This window comes from Pelmatolapia mariae, linkage group LG7, assembly GCF_036321145.2.
Source record: "Pelmatolapia mariae isolate MD_Pm_ZW linkage group LG7, Pm_UMD_F_2, whole genome shotgun sequence".
Taxonomy (NCBI): Eukaryota; Metazoa; Chordata; class Actinopteri; order Cichliformes; family Cichlidae; genus Pelmatolapia; species Pelmatolapia mariae.
This window is the reverse complement of record NC_086233.1, coordinates 58,582,167-58,600,015: the sequence shown is the minus strand read 5'-3', so window position 1 is coordinate 58,600,015 and position 17,849 is coordinate 58,582,167. Positions and strand designations below refer to the sequence as shown.

Below are 17,849 nucleotides of genomic sequence, written 5' to 3'. Positions count from 1 at the left end.
AGTTCAGAACAATCATTGCTTTGAAATGCACTTCTCCGTCTTTTCTCTTTCTCCTAACTACATTTCTGTGTCTGCGTCTTTGATTCTACACTTCTTGCGTTCTAAATCATGTCCACTCACCCTTTTGGCCCTGCTATGTATCCGTCCTCTCTCCTCTACTCATGTCCTGTCCAGACAAGGGCAAAGAGGCTAATCCTGGCTCTGAGGCCCAGTGAGCTCAGTCAGCTCTCCTTCTCTCGTCTGTCAGCATCCATTTCGTCTAACACTCTCCCGGGCTGGCGCTATGGACACCAGAGAGCAGGATGGTACTTCTGACCTCTTTGTGTGAGGAATTATTCAACAGCCTGCCTCTGAATCTCAGTTTAAAGACCCCTTTAATCTGCCGACATACATATATACACAAGCACTGCCCACAGATGGCAGATCCCCAGGACTGAATAACTGCAAAAAAGAGACAAAGTACAAATGACATGTTTTAATCTAAAATGTAATTAATTTAATGTACAGCAAAGTAGAGGTTGCACTCCAGGAGAAAAAGGGCTCGATCAAAACAATACTTTGGGGGTCGTGGCCTCAACTAGTGAGGCGGAAATACAATAAGATTCATCTTAAATGAAATAAGACTCAGGCTGGAGATATTGCCTTTTTCCCCTCAGCCAAAACTGTTATTTAAGAGCCAGCAAAAAGTATTTACACAACTCCAGTTGACCATTGTGCTACAGGGGACTGGAAGAACAAACAAACAGCAGAGGAGCAGTGGGGTTTGGGAAGAACACAGGAGTGCCTTTACAATTCCTGGGCTGACAGCTGTGACATAATGAGATATATCTACAAATAAATAAAGGATTGAGAAAAAAACATGCAAATGCAAATGCGAACCGTCTAACTGGTATCAACACTGGAATAAAATGTAACCAGGTCAATAAATAAGGCAGAAAGTTTATTTTGGAAGCAAAACAACTGCTGGCAAAAAAAAATCAAACTCTCCTAGAAAATGTCGTCGTAAGTTCATGTGTAGGTGGATCCATCTTCCAAAATAGATTTTTTTTTCTTACTGATTGGACCACTGCACACCAGCATGAGTGTACATGCTTATGTTTTTAAAAACTATGTTCATGTTTTATGTTGAAGATATCAGAACGAGTTCAGACTGACTTGTTGTCTCTTGTGTTTCCCATTAGCTACATGGTGTTCAAAAATAAAATTCTCATTAATGAGACACCAGGGGGATGTCCCCACATATGACCTTTACCTCAGGTACAGGATAAGTATTCCTTGGTGAGAGACTTCAGCACAATCTGTTGGCTAAAGAGCAGGGGCTTATGCGGGATCTACTTTCTGAGTACAGCTGTCTTCTGCAAATGAATGAGGTAAAAATAGGCACTGCTCTGCGGCACAAAAAAAAAAGAAAAAAAAAAAATGTACCAGAGAATTTTATATGGTCACACATATGGCAAAAATAAACACAACACAAAGTCACCAAATATATGCATGCCTGCAAAGCACAATTTTTCCATGCTTATGAGGCACACAAAGAAGAGAATTGAATTGTTTTGTTGTTGTTTTTTAATCCACTGGTGTGATACTTAAAATGGACCAAGAGACGGAAATGATGTAGACATCGACACGTATCAACAATTAAGGTGTGTATTTATGGAAACCTTTTGACAAAAGCCATCTGCTCACATTACAGATGGAAGGAAATTTAATATCCAGTAGTAGTCAACACTGCTCTGCCTCCATGGTAATGACTATGAGTGCAAAGGGCAGCAGATGGACACTGGACACCCTAGAGATTTCTGATACTATAAATATAAAGAAAGCAAGCCTTGCAGCAATCATTTGTAACAATAGTAATATTTAGAATGTGTTTTTCTGAGAAGTATGCTCTCGAAACAAACTACCCTTATGTCTCAACGACAGAAGGAAAGCAAACAGAGTCAACAAACCTACCACCTTCCACATACACCCATAACTGTGAGTTTATTTGTGTTTTCATAGAGGGGGTGTCTAATTATAAGTCAACCTGCAGAGAATGCATAGCTACAGTCACAAAGTTTCCAGGCACTGTGTTCTCCTTAGATAATACACAGCCTGACAGAACTCTTGCTGAAGCCACAATAATGAGTCCCCCTTTTTGCCCCCTCTCTTTCTCTTACTCCCTTGTTTCCGATCTCTCCATCTGTCTGTCTGTCTCTGCAGAGCCCCTAATGGAGCCAGAAGTTTGTCTGGGGATTTCGGGAAGCAGTCGCCAGAGATACCAACCGACAACTAGCCATCTACTTGAGGATAATAAGGCCCACTTATGCCAGAGCAGATAATGTAGATGTCTACAGCAAACACAAATAGCGCTCTGACAGCCCAAGCAGGCTGAGCGTGATGCCTTGTGATAACTTGTTTTAATCTTTAGCAGTATATTGTACATACAGTACATGTTATGTCAGCGAGAGACACCGCGTGCACTATATACATTCAGTTTATGTTGGCAGTTCAGTGATCTGCTTTCTTGAGAATGCAGCAAGGAAGTTAACCGAATTCAAACTCCAATCACAAACACAGTGGGGCGTCTCGTTCCTTTTTTGTTGTGCCAAAGTTTAAAATTGTTCGCAGATGTGGATATACTGCTTCTCGTTATAAATGGCATGTATTTGAGGAAAAGCACCAATGCAGACGCCACCATTCACTTGCAAGACAATTTTCTGAGCTAACAAGTTATGCTAGTCTAACCCTGATCATAAACAGCTTATGTTATCCTCATCTGTTATTTAGAGGCTACCAGACATTCCTCAAATATTTTTCCCCCCCATTTAATTTGTCAGTTTTGTAATGTTTAAAATAAAAATAACTGCAACTATAGCACTAATTGCATGTTGTTGGAGTGAAAGTGGCTGACCAGAACGATATAGAGGCTGTATTATACTGGAAGTATCTGATACTTCATATGCATAAATGATACTATTCCATGTCTGACAGTTGTTGACACATTAAGGTCAGTGAGTGATGAGAATCTGAACGTATAGTCATCTATTAATGCAACAGTCTTTCTTTAAGTTAAAGGGCGTCACAAGCAAAAGGTATACAAAAAAAGGTTAGTCTATACAATAAAATTCCCTATGAATATACAACTTAGATTTCCAAGTCATTCCAAATTAAGACAACCAATAACCTATACAGTAAGTTTACCGACTGTAGTGTGGCAGTGTGTGTGTGCTTGTATGCCAGGGAGCACACCTTTGTCAAGAGTCGTCTGCCTTTTCCCTGAGCTGCTAAGAAGAGAACAGTGAGAGAAGTGAATGTTCGAGGAGGAAAAAACAAAGAAAATGACGACAGAATGGAGGGCAGACCATATGTTTTGTTTTTGTTTTCTAACTGGGGGAGAATTAGCAGGGTTAGGAAAAACAAAACAAAAAAAGATCTAAGAGGAGGTTTATTGCTTACTAAATGAAAACAGGCCTCTGCAAAGCAAATTACAAGCCAAAAGCCAAAAATGATCAGATGAGATAAACTGGGATGGTGCACAGAGACGACTGAAAACGGGAGGGCGAGACATTCAGAGAGATGAACATATCGGGAGATGAGGGATTCTATTTGGTGTGGCAGCGCCTCAAAGTCGATCTTCATCAGCAATCCCATCTTTGTGTGAGCTCTGGCTGAGATGGGTGGGAGAAAAGGAGGAGCTGCAGACCAGAAAGATCAAAGCCAACTAAATTTGAGGATCAAAACCAAACTATTACTGTAGCCTTACAGTAGAATTATGCACGCGCCACTATTCGTGCGCACAGAAGTAATCGGCCTTTGCTTTGATGGTATTAAATTTCGTCCTGGTGCTAAACTGAGGCCAAGGGTCTGGAAGAAAAAGAGGAAGGCTGTGCACTGAGGGGGAGAGTGATTTGAGGATTGAGGAGGGAAGTTCATTTAAGTTGGCAGAGAATGTGTTTTAAGTGGCCCTTGTGGCTCTTTGGACGGGGATGTCAGAAGAAGTACAACTGCTGGATCGCAAAAAGAGTTCAGGAGCTGTGAAGACTTGATGTAACTCTAAATAATCAATTTGGCTTCAATGGTAAAGGCGGATCTAGTCGTTAAAAAGGGATTTATTAATGACGAACTTACGACAGCCTTTCTCGTCACTTTTGTCAAAGCAGTCGGGTAGTCCATTACACTGCCGCCCGCCTGGGACACACTTGCCATCGCCACACATGAAGATTCCAGGGATGTTGCAGTCCGTGGTGAAGTTATTCCCTGGAAGCAGCTGGCTCTCTGTTGATAAACAAGAGAAACAGGAGAGGACAGACTATTACAAACTCGCTCTGTAAAGAAATCAAACAGGTAGAGGGATTGCATTACAGCGATACTCATCACCAGAGTCAAAATGGAAATCTGTTATTATCTCCATTGTCTAAAGACAGAAAAATATTAAAGGCAGCACCTCTATTTAAAAAGCCGTATCAATCTATGAGCAAATAAACAGAGGAAGATCTCATGAATACAAAAGCGGTCTAGGTCATTCGGTGTTAACAGTATTGTGGGTGAAAATCACGATAGGGAAGATAAAGATACAAACATCAAAGAACACTAATATACAAACAGAGCACATATTTCACCCTAGACAGATGCACCGATACACACGTGCAGAACGAAAATAAGCACACCGTCGGCACAGTAATCATGTGCCCCGAACCAGTTTGGGGCATTTCTAGTGGACGCAGTGCAGCTGCGGCATAATGGGCTGGAATGTGAGACACGGCCTTTTGGCTGAGGCTTTGACACTATGTGGTGAGCAGTTTAGCTCGCAAACAAAGCTATGTGGCAGTAATAAGGCGTCTCGGACAGACCGCGGAACACTTTTATGCTGCAGTGCTAAAACGGGTTCAGCTGCTAGGCCACTTCATTACACTTGAGGACAAGATGCAAAAAGTGCACCTGCTGCGAAAACGTATGGACCTTTGCACCTTAAATGGCAGTGTGGCTTACCAGAACAATGACTGATGGAGTCCTCAGCTTAAATGACTCCAATTGTAAAGTGCAGCGATGTGAAAATGTAATTATTATTTACCGTGCTCTTTCGGTTCTTTTTCTTTTTTAATTTAATTTCATGACTGAACTGAATAACAACAAAAGGAGGGATATATTGATACATGAATGAACTGCACAGTACTACACAAACTCTTAAGTCCTTAGTTTTTTCATATTTGTTTTCATGAAGCCAGTAATTTTTTAAAGTGGTTTTATGCAATATGTCTGTGAAGGTTCTCTATTGCTTTATGCAATAGTTCTCCAGGCTTTCCGACAGTCTTTCAAAGTATTTCTTTTTACACTGGCAGGTTTTTGCTCATTTCCAGTTTAATTGTTGTACCCGACCATTTTCAGAGGAATGTTTTTTTTATTCTATTGTTAAACCATTTAACACTGACCTAACCGAGCATACAAAGCAAATCTAACCCAATAGATGACCCAGTGTTTTGTCTACACAAGACAGAAAACTTAAAACACCAATTTTAAATGGCATATTTGTTACCAGCAGCGTGTTGCAAAAACATAACTGTTCCAATGTTCCAATGCCAAATATAGCTCGACATCGTATATTTTCACAGCCATAAAATAGAATTTTGCATCAACAAGGTGATTCCCAAAGTGCTTTTAGCTTATAAAAAAAAACAAAACTGGTATATCTTGGTCAGGTGTGGTGTGCAGTGTGTGCTTAAAGAAAACAGACAAGTAGGGGACAAAAACAGGTCAGAACCCCCCCCCACAAAAACTAAACAATCTGCAGCAGATGAACAGTATCTGAAAGTCATGCCCTTAAGTAAGAGAAAACCCCGCAAGGACCTGACACATGACCTGAGAGATTCATCTAACCTTTCAGTTGATCCATCTGCTGTTCAGTGAAGCCTCATTAGAGATGGTCTCAGTAGGAAGGGAGGCTATCATGAACATGAAAGGAAACAGGGAGAAAAGGTTGAGGTATGCCAAATTACACCATAACCTGACTTAAATAAGTGGAAACAGGTCTGATGGAGTGATGAATTCAAATTTGACATTTCTGGTTCAAATTGTCAGCAGGAGGAAGTCAGGAGAGAGCTACAACAGTGAGTGTCTAGAGCCATCTGTAAAACACGACAGGAGCTCTGTCATGGTTTGGGGCTGCATTTCAGACAGTTGAGTTGGAGATCTTGTCAAAATTGATGGAGTTATGAATGGAGTTAGATTTTGATCCACTGTGCAACACCATGGAATACCATGGAAATCTGGAAAGCAACTGATTGGCAACGGATTCCTTTTTCAGCACGATCCCAAACACACTGCCAGTGCAGTAAAAGCATACCTGGATAGAAAAAACACACAATGGAACACTATCAGTCATGAACTTGGCCCTCCTCCGGAGCCTAGACGTCAATATTATTAAAGTGGTGTGGGATCAGCTTGAACAGAACTGAACAAAAGGCAGCCAACATCCAACGAAGAGCTTTGAACGCCCTTCAAGGAGCCGGCAGAACCACTGACTGCTTAAAGAAATTACAACAAAGCTTAAAAGAGCCTAAAACAGTTCAGGCTGTGCTAAAGAACTCAGCTGGTCATACCAAATATTGACTTTTCAGCTTTTTAAGCTCAAGAATTCAGCACAGTACTTAATATATGTAGGTACCTGCAGCTTTTTTATTGTATTTGACATTAAATATTTATAACAAAAGACCGTGATGGATGTCTAAACGTCCTTCTCAACAAAATCTGAAAATGAGAAAAGGGATAAAAATGTTAAATGCAGAATAGTAATGACAAATATTAAAACCTCTAAATTGCTTGGATGGATACAGATCATAGATATCGTTCTGTATCTATGTTCAGATGCCGCTTCCATTTGTTCAGTCCTTTAAAATAATCCAGTTAAATGAATTCCCTTTCTCCAGCAGTGACACTGTTCATTTTCCTCAAATAAACCATTACAGGGACACATTCTCAATGAAGTAATCTTCATTACCACAAAATCCACTGCACCCCACTTCAAATAAAAACCTCTGACTTTTGAGCTTTTGTGAATTCATAAGTAAAACTCACATTTTTACCACAGCTCGTTGATATTCACTTAGCACATGTAGCCAGCCTCTAGAGTGCAGCTGAGTAACTGACACACAGAAATAATCTGTTCTTACATCATCCTTCCACTGCTGCTTTTTTAACAGCAGCAGGTACTGGAAACCATGTATAGATTGTCTCTTAAATGAGACAGCACAACCCTTCTGGATCTGAATGCATGACGCAACGCCTCCTTTTGTCTCATGCAATATGAAACAAAAAAGCTGAGTGATAAAAAAAAGAAAAAGCTCCTGAATCTTATGAGGACAGGAACACATTCAGATTTCTATTTCTTTCATTATTTATTACGCTGATTCATCTAAGTTGGAAATGAATAATATCGCCGTGATTATCTTTTTGTCAAACAACCTTTCCAAAAACCAAAATAAATAGCGGGCTTACTCTTAGCAGCTTCAGCTGAGTGGTGTGATATTTCAGTAGACAAAGTTTCCACTTCTCTCAACTTCAACATATAAACATTAAGGCTGGTTTGATATAAGAACAATGAGTCATCTCTTATCTTGAGTTGCTTCAATGATGTTTCAGTATCAAGTGAAAAGAAAAAAAAAATCCAGCTTAACTTCAAGAGCACAGTGAAGCATAGAGATGGTGCAGAGATAGCAGTCGCACATTAGTGTTAACTTATAGCTCGGCTTCAAGGAGACGCTTTCAATTTCAAGTTGCAATCAGCTTACATACAAAGCTACTCACACACTGTTCAACCTTTGACCCTCATCAACACCAGCTGGCTTATTTGCCCATGTTAACTTGCAGGGAAAAAAAGGGTGAAGACGATATTTTACAAAATAACAGATCAGATCGAGCTGCAGTCAATAAATACATGCCTTGGAAAATTTCCTTATACATTTTAGAGCCGATAAGAAGATAAAGCCTATCTGATTAAAATATTTATAACATACCCATCGTCAATAATCAACTTATTATAAACCTCATGCAGCATTTATGCCATCTGCTAATTAACTATGCTCGAATATAGCTTATAAGACTAAAATATGTTCAGGTCACTTTCAAAATGTAAATATTACATCTCACTGGCTTTATCTGACCCATTCTTCACAATGAAGGCACAATGTGCACACTGACAACAGTATACTCTTTAGCAAAGGGATCAAAATGGGATTTGGCAGGTAAGGGAACCTTAAGTTCTGGTGTAGCACTGCAGGGGGGAAGTGATTCACCTCAAAAGGACTGATCTGATTTGTTGAGTTAAATAGAGTTTGCCATATATTATATAAGCAGATGTTACACGAGCTATCATGGCTGCTGTCCAAATGCTAGATAAAGGTGGAAATTGGCAAGTAATCCTTAAGAGCACCATCAGCTTAAATTTAAATTAATGACTGCTACCCCTGACCTAACAGTGGGCATGGCACCAGTCCAACATGGGCCATTATGTCCTAATGGTGTTTCTTGCCAGGCCTGCAGCTCTTTTTGAAATTCTTCATTCCATATTTAGACTACACTCAATATTAGCAAAGAATAACATAGCGCGAACGGCAAAACAGGAGGACAGAAGTAAATAGAAACAGAAGTTTTCAAAAATGTGAAAGCATTTCACGCAAAACAGACAAAGTGGAATGCAGAGTGTGCAAAGCAGCGCTTTCCTTCCATGAAAGCACTACTGCGGTGCACACGCATTTAAAACACCGACACTGTGGAGCTGTGATGTCAACTCTGGGTGGGTCAGCTTTAGAGAATTAGTTGGTGTGTCGCACTGATACCTTGTTTATGTTAGCTTACCTGGCAGAAACTTCTCATGCTTGCTGAGTGAACACAATTTCAGTTTTGTTAGCTAATGAGTGAAATGCGATAGTAAACCATTAAACTGGAGTAGCTACACCGTCTCCTAGTTTGTTTGTTTTTTCTTCTCACATTAATATTAGCGTTTATTCTGAATAGTAAACCCTTTTCAACAACAGGGTGATTCACAGGTGGGCAGACTTGAACAGGTGAGGTACTGGAGCCTAGAACAGGAGGTTTGCCCACAGGAAGAGGAGATAAGAATTATTGAAATAATCATTAACTAATCGACTAATTAGAAAAACCTGGCAAACTGGTCGACTACCAAAATGATAATAAATCCATTTTTGTGTCTATGTTTCATTCGTTTCATGTAATCATGCACGGACTTGTAAAAACGATCAGCGAAAGGCTCAGCCTATCGTCGACAGTCGATATATTCGTTTATTTTATTAAATGTCAATTCCTGAGCAGTTCTTGACTTTCAGTTCTTACCTAATCTCTCACAATCCTAGTATATTTCTTACACATTTCTCAGAGCTGTTTCTTTCTTCTGCCACTGAACTACAGCAACTGCATCAACACATCGACTGCAAGACACACTGAGTGTCGAACTGCACAGAAACAGCTTGTGTGCGTGCGTTTGGTAATGTCTGTTGAGCTGTTTGAAACGTTCCATTTGAAATTACTTTCTACTTTGAAAAAAGTAACTTTAGCTGATCCTGAAGTGCTGTGACTGCAGCTTTTTTGGCATCTGCAGCATGATAGGAATGAGACAGAAAAAAGAATGTGCATAGTGTGCATCAGGGACTGTGGGGTGGTATTACTTTCTGAATTGTTATCTTCATCGTGGCACCAGCTGCAGGGAACGCCAGCCTGCAGCACATGAAAATGAACTTGCTTGAGGTAATTATGTATTGTAATTGAAGGTGATGGAAGGCCATTCAAGCTTGTTCCAGTACACTAACCTCTGCTTCAGAAGCTTATTTTTCATCAGACTTTTTAAATATAGTGCCAAATCACAACAACGGTCATCTCGGAGGTTTTATACTGTTCAGTAAATATCTTTCAATATGACAGAAAAGAACGCAAACAATTCCCTATGAGGATTCGGCGACACTGGGGAGACGATTAAATAAGAACCTGTTACAGAGCTGTGAGTATTCACAGACCAAACACCGCACAAAGAAGCGTGATTAGGGCAACACATTGTTGACAACCCAGAAATGTCCATTCAGAGCCCCACAGAACAAGTGTAGGCGAGAACCATATAAAATGACTTCAAAGAGCTGACAGAGATACACTGGGTTAATTGGAAAGCTGCTCTGGGAGCACAAGAGGACAGGAAAAGGACTGTCTCTCATATATGTGTATGTGTGTCTGCGTGGGTGTGTTTGAGGAGTGACCAATAAGAGTAAAAAAAAGAAAGAAGAAGAAACAGTTGATGGACAGCTCGTCTTTTCCCACAAGTCTAACACTGCCAGTAGCAAACCTTTTGCAGCACTTCTTGCAACAAGCTTGTGATGAGTCCATCTTTTGGCAAGCTCGACACCTCTTATCCCAATGCCCCTGTCATTCTGTCAATTCAGTAATAAGCCTCAATACTTGTTCGCCACTGAGGTAATGAACAAAAACCCACCTCATTACTGCAGAAAGTGTAGCTATACAGGTCATTACAGATGGCACTACAAGAGAAACGAAATAATAACAATTCACTATGCAATAATAATTCACTATGGTACTCTGGGGTTGCTGCAACACTCCCAAGGTGACCTGGGCAGTTTTATTGGAAGCAACCGCGACCATAGTGTGTCGAGCATTTATCCCTTATGCTTTTAACCATTATTTTGTGGACTGCTCAGGGCATTGTGCACAATCCCCAGTGTATGCGTGTGTAACTGTGGTCACACAGTGAGTGTGCGAGGGAGAACAGGAGGAGATAAGGCAGGGATGAACCTGGAAGTGTAGACCAATTACTCTGAGTAAATATTGACTACACCATCCTTTCCTCTGCACACCCACCGTCTGCATCCCATCTTTTCTCACCCTTCAGCAACCCTGTGTCTACTAAGGCCCCATTTAAACTGTTAAATCATAGAGCGTAGAGATATCAGCTGGATACTCCCCCTTTTTTTTTTTTTTTTTTTTTAAAATTAGCATGTACATTTTTAGTTTGTGCTACTTTCACAAAGTTTCAGTGGTTCAATCTGGGTGAAATCTTCCTCTCTCTATTTTTTCAGCTCAGCTTCTGTTGCAGTTATATTGATTGCACCTCTCTTACCTCAATTATAATTTGACATGAAAATGAACTCCCAGCATAAACACAAGCTTAATTTCCCAGTGGTTCTGAATAATACTCAAGTTATTTCTCAAGTAAGCTTCCACATTGTTTCATGTTAAGTAAGTGATATGCAATATGATGGATGATTTTTTGCAAGATTATATACAAAAAGGTGTAATTACTAGGCGCTGGCCGATACAGGATTTTTAACTCCGATACCGAGGATTCTGTGATATTAAAGAACCGATATACTGGATGATAAAGAGATTGCTCTAACATTTATGCATAGTTATTTATGAGCCCTTAAGGTAATATAAAAATGCAGCTTAAAATGAATCTTGTTTTATTGTTGCAGCAAGTCATGGATTACTCTTTTACACCCTGTCTGACTTTGCCCAGATCAGCTGGTTGTTGTGTTTGTGGTGTTGCCAACAGGGAAGTTTCAAAGTGCCTTTTGGAGGACAAACTATGTAACGTCAACACTCATTACATGGTTGAAGGCTCTTTCCCCCATTTCTTCTATACTTTTTAAAATGTTCATTTATTGGCTATTATAAAATTACATCAGCTTATTGTTCCATGCATTATAGAAACTAAAATCTAAAAAAGATGGTAGATCTTGTTATTAAGAGAATAATTTCTCTGAATTAAGCTGAATTTAGGTGAGGAAGGAGAAACCCGAGTAATTTAAAACTCAATCGCAAAACTGTTAACAGTTAAAAAATATCCAGGTCGTTCACAGTTTGCAGTAAACCACAAAGGAATGTGTGTTTCCACAAAGACGAGAAGATGTTGAACATGGATCCAAATGATGTAGCTTTCAACAGTTGGGTTTATAAATCTGGGTTTGGAAAGTTGAGAAATGCTATTAATGTTGACTCTAGGATCTTTAGCGAATAAAAGAAACTCATTTTAAAAGATAACTACCTTTGTTTTTTTAACCCAAACAGACATTTCTGGGTTGTGTCTGACCTTGAGAAATGCCACAAGTGAGAAAACAAATCAAAGTGATCCCGCATGCAAAGAAGATTAAGAATTGCAAATGTTGGAATCGAATTGGAAAGATCTGGGAAATATGTAACCACAAAATCTCTTAACAGGTTAGGACTTTAATATTTAGGACCACTGTTACCCATTTAAAGAAAGAAAAAAAAAATCATATGAGTGCACATGGAAAGCTTCCAACTTTCATTCCAAGATGTTCCATGGGTATACTTCATGCATAATGATTCTGGAAATGGCAGTCATGAGACTTTTCAGAGAACTGCTTAGGGTGCCTTAGCAGTTCTCTGAATATGCAAAGACAGGTCCAACCACCCACATCTGCCTCTGTCTTCCAGGCCTTATGAATATTTTCCAACCAAATGTCAGTATGCTGCCTCGACAATGAACAGCTAATTTGGTAATAAAAAAATATATATTACTCTTGACAGTAGCTATTGAAAACGTATTAAACCTTAAAGCATACAGATGACCTCCGTTCCCCTATAAGACCCTTCTGGGTGTGTGTATAGACTTTGGGTTGTACAACAGAGATATGTTACTGCAATACTCCACAAGGGTAGACAGGAAAGTACTGTGTAAAGCAGAGTAACACACAACAAGATGCAATAAGGATTAAACCAACACTATATAGGAGCATGTAGCACATAAGTTTTTTAAAATTCTGTTTCAAAAAAGATGAAAGGAAACAATAGAAAGGGGGAGATCAAGATATGACTGGATGTGAGTCATATAGAGCAATTATGAAAGGAAAGAGTACAGGGGTAATAAAAAAAAAAAAAAAGAAGCAGGGAGGTGACCAGTAATATCATTTTCTGTCCTTGGGTTCCCAGTAATATCCACCCTAAGCAAATTCTGTTCCCTGTGCTCTGCACATAAAAGGTCAGTGATATAAATCTATAGCTGAGATGACTATTGGCTTGGCTGTTACTTCTCTAACCCCATCTTCCCCAGCAGCCTTAGATATCTGACCTGCATTGATTAGCCCCGAATAAAAGGTTGAGCCTCAGATTGAAACAGCACCCGAGAATTGATTGGCCCGACTTTGTAAGCTTGAGTAGCAGTAAGAAATAATACTATGGGAGAAACATCACAATAAAATGGTTATGAAGGGGAGTTTTTGAGCTTTCCAGAAAAAAAAAAATGTCCTCAGAAATAAATCCTCATCAACCACCCCTGAACATAATCTTTTTGTCCACACTACCACACCATGCTGCGTAAAACTATCTCCAGCGAATTATGTGAAATTGTGTTTGAAGCTGTAAAGGAGCATGCCAAGTTACATTACAGACAGATAATGTCAATACAAACATGGGCAGCAAGGGCTGCTTCTGCTGGAGGATAAGGGAGGAGCGAATCAATATAGCCCAGCTTGGAATGAAAACTAGCCTTTCAGGTTCAAGAAAAGAAACTTATTTTTCAATTACACACCGCTCTAAATGGGCTAACTACAAGCAGGGGGCTCTTGGACGCAGCAGGGGGTGATTTGGCTGTCTCTTTCATTGTGTGTGTGTCTGTATGTGGCAAAGGGAGACAGATCTTCCCAGAGAAAAGAAGAGATTCTCCATCCTGTTACTTTGGCTCACTGAAGCATCCAGTATAAATAAGTGCAAGTGTAAAGGACCTGGTCTGCATCAATTAAAGGCACCCTATGGACAGACAGACACACACACAGGAAGGGTAGCATAAGCACAGAGCAGCCGAGCAAGCAAAGCAATAATGGCGAGAGATGGAGAAAAGAGCAACCATGCATGAAAATAGACAGCAAGCCAGAATAATATGAAACCAGCTACAATGTAGCCACAGTATCTTTCAGCTGCTGCTTTGCCTTTTTTGGTTTTGCCTCTAAGGATGAATCTGCGTCAGTTGGCAACAAGGGCTAAATGAGCTATTGACAATATCACCGAATGACAAACTGAGCGAGGACCGCGTCTAATTTAAAGTTAATGTCATTTTAATGTGAAAAGAACACACGGTGAGAAAAAGTCACAAAATGTTCACATTAAGTCATCCACGCTGTGTGCACTCAGTTACTCAGTCAGTAACTAAGGGTGATTACCTGAAGAACACAAAAGCAGACTTCAAATGCAATCAGACTTTTAAAAAGTGCAAAAATCAAAAGTTACCAAGAAGAACTCCTACAAGGCAAATAAAACCTGCCTAGTGGTGATGTACTTGAAATAACCAAGAGCCTTTCAATCTATAGATTAGTTACCCTTGAATTTAATGAAATGCATTTTTCTTGTGCTTTTAATACCTTTTTCTGTGTATAGATGATATGTACACCCACTTCACTAAGCCTTTTGATACGCCTTTAATAGAACTTATTGTGCACAGAAATATTAGGGTTATCTGACAATTAATTCCTCATTAAACACACTGCACACTCGAAGTGACGGGTGCTCAGACACACTTAACTTTGAGTTCCAAAGTAATTGCAGTACTATCATTGAGACAATGTAATAACTCTGTTCCTGACACAGCTGCTAAAGTTAAGAAATTCATGAAAATAAATACCATAAACCACATATAATATTTAGGACAAAATTTTTTTTTAAAAAAAGCTGTAAGCACGTACTACCTTTTCAATAAACCAAATGCATTTGAACGTACTATCAAATTACACTCATCATTAGCGGATTATCCCGTTTATGCTGATTCTATGGTGTAGCTTGTTTACTTAATAGGCAGCGCATCCCTTTTGTTATAGCTTTTAATGTGTAGCACACTCAAGAAAAACAACTTTCTCACAGGGGAAAACTAGTCTAACAGCTTCAGAGAAACAAAAAAGGAATGTAAGAGGTCAGGACAATTCTTTCTAGCTCCAAATTCTTGTGATATACACATCACTGATGCACACATACATTCGTCTGTACACACATCTTAAGCTGGCATCACCGGATCAAAGAACTAAATATAACTTCGTCCTTAAGTGCGCATAAAAATGGTGCAGGAGAAAGGGGTTGCTGTTTTGCTTGGCAGACTTGCATTTTCATCATAATTTACAACATATTTTGTTTATAATACTGACTCACTGGGTTCCTAAATCAGTTTTACAGCATGGAAATTCTGTAGCTGTGTGGCCAGGCGTCCAACGTGTCACCTGGTAGGAAGATTCTGCAAAAGATGCATGAGGAAGCTCGAGTTTGCCAGGAGAGCAGTGGTCAATGCTTAGCTAAAAAGAAATGCTAGCTTTTATCCCTGCCATCCTGCTCACCAGTGGTCATTAGCCAAGTGGTTAAGCTTATGTTGAGTTTTCTGTTTTATACATGTTTTATACATGAAGTTAAACTCAGACTAGAAACTATACTGGCCATTACCCTCTTTACAACGTTGTCTTATGTAAGAGCAGTCGATTCCAACAGTGCTCAGGTGCTCGAGCACCTTCGGAGAATGCTGAGCGCCCAAGTTTGCCAGCACAGCTCAAGGTTAAATTTATACTTCTTGGGGCGGTGGTAGATTGGATCAATTTAAGGGACTATGCGTGACTGGTTATTTCGCTGTCTGTCCTTTTTTTTTTTTTTTTTTTTTTTTTTTTTTTTTAACCTGTCCCGTTTGGTTCTTTTGCCATCAGAATTATTGTCTAAAGGCGAAGAAAGATGCCCAACGGATTTACTTTACCAAATGGACCATCCCAGCCTTGCCGTAATGGTCCATTTGATTCAACTTTTTATTGTTTATTTTATTTTCACTTGCTGAATACGGGACAGACTTGACTGGAGGAGAGAATGTGGAGAAAGAAAGAGGGAAAGAAAAAAACCTGAGAAGAGGGACGGGGAAAAAGGGCAAAAAACAAAAACCTACAGAATAAGCAGACAAAAAATACATATATCGATCACCTGGATCACCTGTTGAGAAAGAAAAAAGAAAGCAAGCAGAAGAAAACGAGAGTAATAAACAAGATCACAATGATATATGAGAATATGACAGTAAATACTAAATATTAAACATTATTGTGCAGCACGTGAGATCGACAGCGCACAGTGTGCTTTGAGGTAGGAGCCAAAAAGGGTGTAATTTGTGTGTGTGATCACCCGTGTGTACACCTGTGAGCATGAACGCGCTTGTTTTTAAAAGGTTCCTTCATGTAATGATCTGCTAGAGGGTGTGGGGGGCCACTGCCCCGACCTCCAGGGCATGAAGCAGGTATGGAGGAGATCAAGACTCCAGACATCCAGAGGCCCCCAGAACACAAGAGACCAAGGAAGACCAACAGAGGGGCAGCCCCGCCACTATCCCAGAAAGAGCTGAGGAGAGTCCCAGATGAGGGGTCACTCAGCAGCCGCGGAGCAGAAGCCAGGGGGGGTTGCAGTGACGTGCCCGTGAGCTCCGCCGGCAGCCAGCTGTGCCTGAGTGGCCGAGCCCCGGGCCGTGAGGCCGAGGGCACCCCATCCCCAAAGTGGCCCGAGCGAGCCCCAGGCTCCAGGCCCCAATAAGCAGCCGCCAAGGAGTGAGCCGGTGGGTACCTGGGCGCCCACCCCCGGAGACAGAGAACCACCAACGCACCGATGTCTGAGGGCGTCCGCCACCGGCAGGGGAAGTGGTGGGGGGAGATGGGCCTCCAAACCTTGGAGGGCCTGAGATGTCCTCAGAGAGGTGGCGTCTGATACCCAACCTGACATAAAGACACAGACATACAGGCACACACAGATACAAACATCTATTCCCACCCTCATGCTCTCATATACAATTGCTCAACACTCACCCAACGTGGAGACAGACATAGAGAGACGCTGTACACACAATCACACTCCCCAAGCGTACTCTAAGCCCCGAGTCTAGGTACCCTTGCCCCTGGAGGGGGAAACTGCACCCAGACTCAGGTGGTGTAACCCTTTTCCCTGCGGTGGGGAGAAGCAGACCGCCCCGACTCCGCAGCAGCAGGGAGGCCCCATACACCAGACCCCAGTCGGACGGCCAACTCCTCCTCCTAGCCCCCCTGCTCCAGCAGGCCGCAGAGAACGGGGGTGTAGGAAGACTCCAAACCTCCCTCCACCCGCTCATATGTACTGTTGATGTATGTGTGTTCTAAGGTGCATTTAAAACCCAGGAGGGCATGGAGCCACCTGCCAGAGCAGCAGGTAAGCATATAGCCCCTCCTGCTAGCCCTCAATGTCTACATGTATTTAAAATTGAGAGGTGGGCAACGACGCCAGGGGTGAGGTGTACACCCTGATGGTAGTTTGGAATCCGTGTAGCGTGCCCACCTCCAAGATCCTATATGTATGTGTAATGAGAGTGTGAGTAATGTGAATGTCTAAGTTGTGGGATAAAATTGAGGCAGAGGCAGCCAGAAGGGGACAGAGGGGGGGGATGTCTCCTCTGCACCCTGGTGACACACCCCTACCCCAAGGCCCTGCATGTGTGGGTGATTGTGGTGGAGCGGGAAGAGGGAGGCCGCTGGAGATGGGGAGGGAAGGAAGGGAGGGGCAAGTGACCCCTCCCTGGGGCCAGCTCCCCCGCTGACCCCAGTAGGCACCCCCATGCTGTGCAACCCGCCAGGGAAAGGGGGCCCAGGCCCCCTTTCGCTGTCTGTCCTGTACTCAGAATCATAGCCACCAATCAGACTGGCACTCCAGACAGATTGGTGAGCCTATGCTTCTGACGCGTCACTCACTGCATGTACATTAGCCTTTAAGAGGGGGACTTAATGCTAACAAAACAGACCAATTTAAAAACCAAAGTAAAGTGATGCTTCTATATCTACCAGTTCCACCAGTGCCTCCAGCAGTGT

At 41.3% G+C, this 17,849-nt stretch overlaps 1 protein-coding gene across 2 annotated transcripts in view; it reads right to left on the bottom strand.

Annotated features, from left to right (window-relative positions):
- ldlrad3 (low density lipoprotein receptor class A domain containing 3) overlaps positions 1–17,849 on the bottom strand; it is a 94,022-nt gene that overhangs the window by 51,380 nt on the left and 24,793 nt on the right. Inside the window, exons 1-2 of one of the 2 annotated variants that reach the window (XM_063481204.1) lie at positions 5,857–5,913; positions 4,111–4,257 (exon numbers count right to left, since the gene is read on the bottom strand). In XM_063481204.1, coding sequence (XP_063337274.1) covers positions 4,111–4,257; positions 5,857–5,872 — 163 coding nt within the window. In that variant the 5' untranslated portion in view covers positions 5,873–5,913. Of the gene's footprint in view, positions 1–4,110; positions 4,258–5,856; positions 5,914–17,849 lie in introns of those variants that run through there. The other variant, XM_063481203.1, reaches the window with a different exon arrangement.